This window comes from Rhincodon typus, chromosome 3 (genome assembly GCF_021869965.1).
Source record: "Rhincodon typus isolate 14 chromosome 3, sRhiTyp1.1, whole genome shotgun sequence".
NCBI classification, from domain to species: domain Eukaryota; kingdom Metazoa; phylum Chordata; class Chondrichthyes; order Orectolobiformes; family Rhincodontidae; genus Rhincodon; species Rhincodon typus.
In genome coordinates, this window is record NC_063334.1 from 86,072,364 (window position 1) to 86,081,663 (window position 9,300).

At 41.1% G+C, this 9,300-nt stretch overlaps 1 protein-coding gene across 1 annotated transcript in view; it reads right to left on the minus strand.

Annotated features, from left to right (window-relative positions):
• The window catches only part of adgrv1 (adhesion G protein-coupled receptor V1), a 407,915-nt gene that overhangs the window by 351,869 nt on the left and 46,746 nt on the right, over nt 1–9,300 (minus strand). Inside the window, exon 11 of the mRNA XM_048593741.1 lies at nt 114–146. Coding sequence (XP_048449698.1) covers nt 114–146 — 33 coding nt within the window. The remainder of the gene's footprint in view (nt 1–113; nt 147–9,300) is intronic.

Genomic DNA, 9,300 nt, shown 5'->3' on the forward strand with positions numbered 1-9,300 from the left:
GGAGGAGGGGATAGGTGGGAGGAAGAACAGGTTAGGGAGGCAGGGACAAATAAAGTAAATGAGAATCATAGCATTGAGAACAAAACTTAAACAACACAACTTACTCTACTTACCCAAAGTATACCATAAATCTTTCTGTCTCTACCCTGTAGACACAGAGTGGTGGGAGATATGAATTCCCTTTCCATAATTTCAGAAGGTAGGCTAAAAGAGAGGTTATTTTGTCCTTGTGCAACATTACATAACATGCACACTATGAAAATCTTACTTGTTCTGATAAAAAAAATGTTTTTAGAGAACTCACTATTTGCAAATGAACTAGTGTAACCCTATAAAAAATGAGAATGTCAAGGTCAACTCATAACACAATGTCAAGGTGGATCCAAAAATAAGGATTACTAAACACAGCACACAGCAATTGGACAAACTACAGCAGCTACAGAAATTTTATTTCAGGTTTTGTAACAACATATTGTCCTTGTACCTTAAAAATTGATGTAAAGTTCTCTTTGCCTGTGTGCTTGGAACATTGCTTATTCCTTTAAATGCACCATTTTTACATACAGCCAGAAAAGATCAGTGTACAAATGAACCCTTTGCGATATTTAGTGACAGCCGACATTGAATTTAATAGTCTTGCCCATTCTACTTGTGGGTACAAATGAGGTTTTTTGTCCTAAAGAACTGCACTTTTCTGTGGTTTTAAGGGGGATTTTACGTGATGCTGATAATTGAATTGGTTCTCCATCTCAATCAAACTTAATTTAGCATCAGCTACCAATTTTTGCCCACAGAAATGGGCAAAACTTGTAGTGATTTTAAGGAGATCAGCTAGGTGGACCTCACTGAAATATAAGTTTCCTAATTGGAGTTGTTAATCTGGTCCAATCAGGGAGGCCTGACTGGCAGATATAAACAGGAGTGTCAGAGGTTCTGTTCACTCTGAGACCAGGCTCTGAGGAAGCTGGATCAGTGTCAAGGTCTCTCCATGTGTAAATATAGGGTGACTTGGTGTTGGACTCCCAGCCTCTGTGGAGTTATTTCACAATCATTATTGCTCAAAACATACTTTTACAACATATTTAATATCCCATTAACTAGCTCTGACAAAAAAAAATATAAAAGCAAAATACTCCACATAATGGGATTCTAATATCCTAGCTGAAAATTTGGTAAATATATTCAAGAAATGAATATAGCAATGATAATACAATTTTATCCAGAGTCTGGAAACGGCAGAAAAAAACACATTAAGTAGTTATTTTTCTTCCCCAGTTAGAATCCACATAACATTATTTTGATGCAAAAAGTCCGATTTTCTGAATTGCCACTAACATGATATTTGACTGGGCATGCAACAGTTCCAGCACCATCAGGTTGAGGGACAGAGGACTGGTCCAAGGCTAGTACCTTACCCACTTAAATAGGAGGATACAAAAGCAGAGGTAACTAAAGTGAACTGACAAATTAAACTAGTCAACAGAGATGCAAAGATGGATGATTAAGGGCATATTTCTGAACACATAAAATAGATTTATTCCAACATGAAAGAAAAAAATCTATTGGGAGGACACACCATTCATGTTTAACTCAAAGAGTTAAAGATCGTATCAAACTCAAAGAAAAACATATAATTACACAAAGATGACTGGCAGGTTGAAGATTGGATTGAATTTAAAAAAAAGCAAAGAATGGGTCTTTTTCTGATTGGCAGGACGTTCCTCGAGGTTCCAGGCTGGTGCCTCAGCATTTGCAATTTACAGCAATTTAGATGAGGGGAGCAAAGCATGGTAACTAAGTTCACAGTCATACAATCATACAGCACAGAAACAGACCCTTCGGTCCAACTCGTCCATGCCGACCAGATATCCCAACCTGACCTAGTCCCATTTGCCAGCATTTTGCCCACATCCCTCTAAACCCTTCCTATTCATACACCCATCTGGATGCCTTTTAAATATTGTAATTGTACCAGCCTCCACCACTTCCTCAGGCAGCTCGTTCGGCCCTCTGCATGAAAAAGTTACCCCACAGGTCCTTTTTAAATCTTTCCCCCTCACCTTCAAGCTATGCCCTCTAGTCTTGAACTTCCTCATCTGAGAAAATGACCTTGGTTGTTCACCCTACCGATGCCCCTCATGATTTTATAAACTTCTGTAAGGTCACCCTTCAGCCTCCAACACTCCACGGAAAAGAGACTCAGCCTATTCAGCTTCTCCCTATAACTCAAACCTTCCAGTCCTAGCAACATCCTTGTAAATCTTTTCTGTTCCCTCTGAAGTTTAACAATATCCTTCCTACAGAAAGGTGACGAGAAGTGTGTGCAATATTCTGAAAGTGACCTCACCAATGTCTTGTACAGCCGCAACATAATGTCCCAACTCCTACATTCAATGTTCTGACTAATAATGGCAACATCACAAAGACAGGTCGGAAAATATGTTCTGAAGGTGACACAAAGAAGTTGCAGACAGATAGACAAGCTGAATGAGCGGACAAAAATATAGTTGATGGAGTACAATGCGGGAAATGTGAAATCATTCATTTTGGCAGGAAAATTTTCAAAAAAAAAGCAGACTATTATTTAAACAGACAACAACTGAACAATTCCAAGGTGCAGAAGGATCTAGGAATCGAGTGCACGAGTCACAAAAAGTTAGTTAGTTTTTAATGTGCAAGCACAGCATGTGATTAAGGCACCAAGAGAAATTGAACATTCAAGTAAGGATTTAGTTCAGTTATTTAGTTCATTTAGTTCAACACTTCAGTTATACAGGGCAGTTATGAGACTACATCTCAAATACTGCGTATAGTTAAGGTCTCCTTCGTTAAGGAATTAATTAAGTGCAGGCAAGCAGTTTCAGAGAGATTTATTTGATTGAAACCTGGATTGAGCTGGTTGTCTTACGAGGAAAGGTTGAGCAGACTGGTCTTGTTTACACTGGTTTTTTTTTATTTACTCATTGGAAGAGGGCATCGCTGGTTAGGCCAGCATCTATTGCTCATCCCTCATTGCCTAGAGGACAGTTAAGAATCAATCACATTGCTGTGGATCTGGAGCTACATGTAGGCCAGACCTGGTAAGGATAACCAATTTATTTCCCTAAAGGATATTAGTAAATCAGACGGGCTTTTCCCAACAATTGGCAATGGATTCACGGTCATCATTAGATCCTTAATTCCAGATTCTTTATTGAATTCAAGTTCTACTGTCTGCTATGGCAAGATTTGAACCCGGGTTCCCAGGACATTAGCTGGATTAATAGTCTAGCAATAATGCCATTAGGCCTCCGCTACCTCTCCACTCCTCCTCTTCAGAACAGTGAAAGGTAACTTGATTGAAGTGTAAACGATTCTGAATAGTCTTGGCAAAGCAAATGTGAAATGCAGGTTGCCTCTTTTGAAAGAGTCCAGATCTACGGACCATGGTTTAAAAATTAAGGGACACCCTTTTATAACAGAGATGAGGAGAAATATTTGCCTTCAGAGGAACTTCAGAACAGTTTGCCTCAGAAGGTAGTGTCACTGAACATGATGAAAGTGGAGATGGATTGATTCCCTTGCCTGAGGTTATCAGTGGGTAGATTGATATATAGAATTCAAAACACAAACAGATCAAGCCATTGTATAACTGATGGCAGGGTAGGCTCGAGTGCCTGAATAGCTTACTTTTCCTCTTAATTCATAACAAAGACGGAATGGGAGAACAGAAAGCTAGATTGAAATTTAAAAACAAATAAACGGAGTTTCTGTAGATCTTCTCTTTTAAAAAAAGAATAAAGTTAACAAAGTAAGATTTGGCCCAATAAAAATAATGAGCCTGGGGAATGTTAATATCAGGATACAAGGAAATGGCTGATAAATTGAACTGGTTTATTGTATCAGTCTTCATTAGACAGAATGCAAGTAACATCCCAAAATAAAAGCTGTAAATCCAGAAAAGAGAGGGAGAGAGGAACTCAAATGACAATCACCAAGGAAGTGATATTGAACAAATTGACTGGACTGCAGGCTGACAAAGCTCTAGGTCCTGATGGGCATCATTCTATAGTCTTAAAAAAAATGGCTAGTACAATAGTCCAAGTTTTGTTTAATTTTCTAAAATTATCTACATTCAGGAAAGCTACCATTAGTTTGGAAAGTATGTATTATAAAAAGGAAAGAGACAAAAAGCAGGAATCTATAGGCCAATTAGCCTAACATGTCCTAGGGAAATTGTTAGAAGATATTAGTAAAGACAACACAATATGGCAGTTAGAAAAAATTCAAGGCAATCAGGCAGAGTCAACATGGTTTTGTGAAAAGGAAATAATGCTGAATCAATCTATTGGAGTACTATGAGGATGTAATATTCACTATGGATAAAGTGGAACTGATGGATGCATTGTACTTAGTTTTCCACAAAATTTTACACCAAAGTTTATTACAGAACATCAAACTTGTGGTAGGAGGTAACATTTTGGCATGGATAGAAAACTGTCCAACCAACAGAAAACAGAAATCAGGCATAATTGTGCAATTTTCCAACTGGCAAGGTGTTTTGGAGTAGTGTGCCACAGGGATCAGTGCTGGGGCCTCAAACTTTTTATGATTGATAGAAATGACTTGGATGAAGAAATGGAAGATACGGTTGCCAAATTTGCTGATGACACAAGGATAGGTCGGAAAGTAAATTCTAAAGAAGACATGAGGAGGCTACAACTGGATTGAGACAGGTTGAGTGGACAAAAATCTGACAAATGGTGTACAGCGTGGGAAAATGTGATTTGTCCATTTTGGCAGGAAGGCTAAAAAGAAGCATCATACTAATTGTGAAAGACTGTGTAACTCTGGAATACAGAGGAATCTGGGTGCCTTGGGGAATGAATTACAAAAGGTTAGTGTGCAGAGGCAGCAAATAATTAGGGATGCTAATGTGATGTTGTTGTTTAGTGCGAAGGGATTTGAATAGAAAAGTAGGAGGTTAAACTTCAATTATAATTGTAATTAACCGATTAGAATATATCATTGGTGAGACCTCATCTGAGGCACCATGTACATATTGATTTCTTTATTTAAGGAAGAATGTAAATGCATTGGAAGCAGTTCAAAAGTCCTTTACTGGGCCAAAACCTGAAATAGGTGGGTAACATTATAAGGAGAGATTGGGCCAGCTCGGCTTCCATCTGCTAAAGGTTTGAAAAGTAGGAGGCAACTTTGACTGAAACATATTAGGGATCTTGACAAGGTGGATATGAGAAGGACTTTTCCTTCTTGTGGACAAGCAAGAGCTATGTGCCATTGTTTAAAAGTAAGAGGTCACCTACGTAGGACCGAATCAAAGGGAATTTATTCCTGTCAAAGGTTCACAGAGGAAGCAGAGTCTTAAGACCAAGGCAGATTTATTCTTAACAGACAACGGGACAAAAGGTTATTGGGTTAAGTGAAACTGCGGATCAGTCATGGTCTTACTGAATAGCAGAGCCTAAGTGGTCTACTCCTGCTGTTAATTTGTATGTTCATATGTATCAATCATCTCAGACTGCTACATAGACATTCTATGAAACATCTGATGAGTGAATATCAGATATAAACAACTTCACCAACATATAAAAACTTGACAAACTGGCCTGTATTTTCCTGCATTATCACTGTCAAAATACATTAGAAAATGACAGAAATGGATTCAAAATGGGTTGGTATGACTTGCTGTTGTCTCCTTGCCACAGGTGAATTTTAATCACTGAACCTAGCCTGTACATTATTGTAGAGCAGCAAGGCCTAACAATCTGTCCCATTTTCCGCTCTCCCATTGCTAATTTCCTTTGGATCATTGGCAGTGTCCCCTTTGAAGGGAGAATTCCCAGCCCAGAAAGCATATGCAATGGCATAACTAGTCCAACAACCTGGAATTGAGTCATTCTGAAATCAGGTCAACAAACACAAGTTCTGTTTGACCCTTCTGGATGGCAAGAGAAGATTCCAAGACCATAACTTTTGAATCTGGTCCCAACCAAACTCTGCAACCCAATAGCTTTAGATCTATAGGATGGCTCTGACTGGTGAGTATGGAGTGGTTAGGTCATGCATTGGACTTCCTGACTACTTTATAAACTTAGGTAAAGTCTGTAAAAAATATTTTGACGAAGCATTATTCTTGCCTCTCTCAACAAGGGGAATAAATTTACTGCGGGACAGATGTGTTTGCATCGATGTTGTTTTGCTATGAGAATGCAATTTGCAATCTGTATGATAACATGGTAATTCCCAGTCCCATCACTTGTTTGTTATTTGAACTTGTCTGCATTTTCACATCATAACCTATACTCTCTTCCAAGCTTGCATAATCAAAAATCTTTTTGATAATTCAGGCACAGTCATCTAGCCAGAGGAAAGCCCTGCTGTTACTTTCACTGCCAACAGGTCTGCTAACTGAATTGAAACAGAAATGCTGGGCTAAATTTTACCGAAGGCTTTTGGGCCCGGAAAGCAGGACCCAAAATGGATCCTGGCTTCGTAGCAGGACTGGCTCAGCAGATGTTCCTCAGGCAGTCTTCTAATTGGCTGCTTATAAACTTGCCACTGCACATGCTCATGTTGCTGCCATTTAAAACAGAGCAGCAGAAGTTCTGATGCCTGAGCAGCCTCTGTGAAGTCTTGGGTCCCAACATGTGGCAAGGAGCTGGCCTCCTGTTACTAAAATGTTGGTGGTCCTATTAGAGGGGCCCTTAACAGGCATATTAGCATATCAGCTTCCCAGCTCCTTAGGGTGGGTAGGCGATCACATCAGAGCCCGTCTCCTGCCCACTGCCAGGAAACTTCACCATCTGAAAGACAGTGACAGAATGCTTTCTCTGTGGGGTTCCCAGCTATTTTATAGGCCCCACTATCTCCCTTCCTGCCAAGTCCCCTGACAGTCCACTGACTACTTGCTGCAGCAGCAGTTTTTTTCTTTCCCCTCTGTCGATAGCCGTTTCAAAATGTTTTTACAAAACTTCAATCTATGATGGTTTAATTGCTGGCAGAACATTACACACCAGTGACCACAAGATGCTTTGTTGGTCTGTGCAGGGTAGCTGCATGTATTTCAGGCAGGCACTTGCTGGCTATTCTTCTGACAGCAAGCCCATTCTGAATCTTGTGCTGCCATTGAAAGCAGTGTGAAAGGCAGAGTGGCAAACAGGACTTTTTGTGGGTACACGCCAACTCCGGCAGCAGCTGCCATGCTTCATTTACATTGTCAATTTGGTGCCAACAGCAGGGCTTGTTAGCAAACTCAAAGTAACTGCTGCAGAAAGAGGTCATTCACCGCTAACTGTAGTCTGCATTAGTTGGTGTCTATACAAATGTTGGTTGTCTTATTGCTCATCAAAAAAAAACGTGATAATAACAAAATCAATGATGTAGTGAATATCGTGTAATAAACTGAACAATTACACATCCTTCACACTTTCATGGAAAACTGGAATAGATAATTTTATAACTTAATGGAAGTGAGGTGCCTCTCACTACATCCAATTAATAGTTGTTGTACCTAAATAAATTGAAATATTAAGAGGGAAAACATTGAAATATAAGTTATTGTAAAACCGGATTTTGAAATTTTCATTGTGCATTTATATACCAATGTCACTTAATTGAATATGTTACAATAACATGTACAATAGCAAGGGTGATGTGGTCGCCTATAACATGAATTTTGTAAGTACAGGCTCCAGACAATAAACAGAGCAGTCAGGAAATCACAAACATGCTTCCCACCGTGAGAAAGACCTGGCCTGCACATTTGAATTTTATATTATACACTGCTGGAAGAAAATGCCTCACACTAGGACACATACTAGTAACTTGTAACTAGTGAGGTCTTTCCTTTTAATATGCAGATCAGAGCTCAATGACATCACCACGCCTGAGCTGTCATTTTAACAAAACAGAAAAGAATTGTTGCTTTTCCCACCACATGAAAATAACTGAGAAAGGAGCTGTGGCCTGAACAGGCCCAAGCAAGAATGTTGTTTCAGTATCCTTGTGGGGCAAACAGGATCACATGAAAGATCTATGATCTATGATTAGGCCAAAAGAAACCTGAGGCTTATTGTCTCCCAACAGTTAAAACTCCGCATGACTGTCCCAGATGTTGATGGCCATTTGGGCATGTATATGAGGCCCATGGCATTCAAAATACCCAAGATCTCTTTCAGGGGGGCAAAAGGCACTTCACTCTTCTCCTACTCACTTGATTCTTTTTCTGCAGTAATATTAAGCCTACAGGCTAATGAGAAAGTAGCAGGGGGGTGGTGCTTACTAATATTGTTGTCACATTAAATAAGAACGAAGATTTATTTCGCACACTTAGCTGCAGGGGGAATAACTTGCGACAAAGGCCCACTTACAAACATACAAGGTACGACCAAATCAAACAGGATAAAGAGATTATTCAATTAGCAAGGACTTAAAGTATAGAACAACTGACTGATACCAAATTATCAATCTAGAGATAGTAGGAACTGCAGATGCTGGAGAATCTGAGATAACAAGGCGTACAGCTGGATGAACACAGCAGGCCAAGCAGCATCATAGGAGCAGGAAAGCTGACATTTCGGGCCTAGACCCTTCTTCAGAAATGGGGGAGGGGAAGGGGGTTCTGAAATAAATAGGGAGAGAGGGGGAGGCGGACGGAAGATGGACAGAGGAGAGGATAGGTGGAGAGGAGACAGACAAGTCAAAGAGGCGGAGATGGAGCCAGTAAAGGTGAGTGTAGCTGGGGAGGTAGGGAGGAGATAAGTCAGTCCGGGGAGGACGGACAGGTCAAGGGGGCGGGATGATGTTAGTAGGTAGGAGATGGGGGTGGGGCTTGAGGTGGGAGGAGGGGATAGGTGGAGGTAGGACAGGTTAGGGAGGCGGGGACGTGGAGATGAAGAGGTTGAGGGAGGGTAGGAGGCCTTGGGGTGGTGTCCAGGAGGAGGGGGTGTGTTGGAGGCAGGAGAAGGGGTCAGTAGAGGGAGGGTTAGGCTCACGGTTGAAGAAGTAAGCGTGGAGGTGGAGGCGGCGGAAAAACTGCTCTATGTCCAAACGTGAGCGGTATTTGTTGATGTGTGGGTGGAGGGGGACAAAGGTGAGCCCTTGACTGAGGACTGACCATTCGTCCTCAGTAAGGGGGAGGTCTGGGGAGATGGTGAAGACCCAGCAGGGCTGAGTGTTGCTGTCTCCTCTGGAGCTGCTGGCTGTGGAGGCGGTGGGCGGAGTGACATCGGCGTCGGTTGTGGGCGGAGTTGCGTCGGCGGTGGTGGGTGGAGTTGCGTCGGCGGTGGTGGGAGGAGT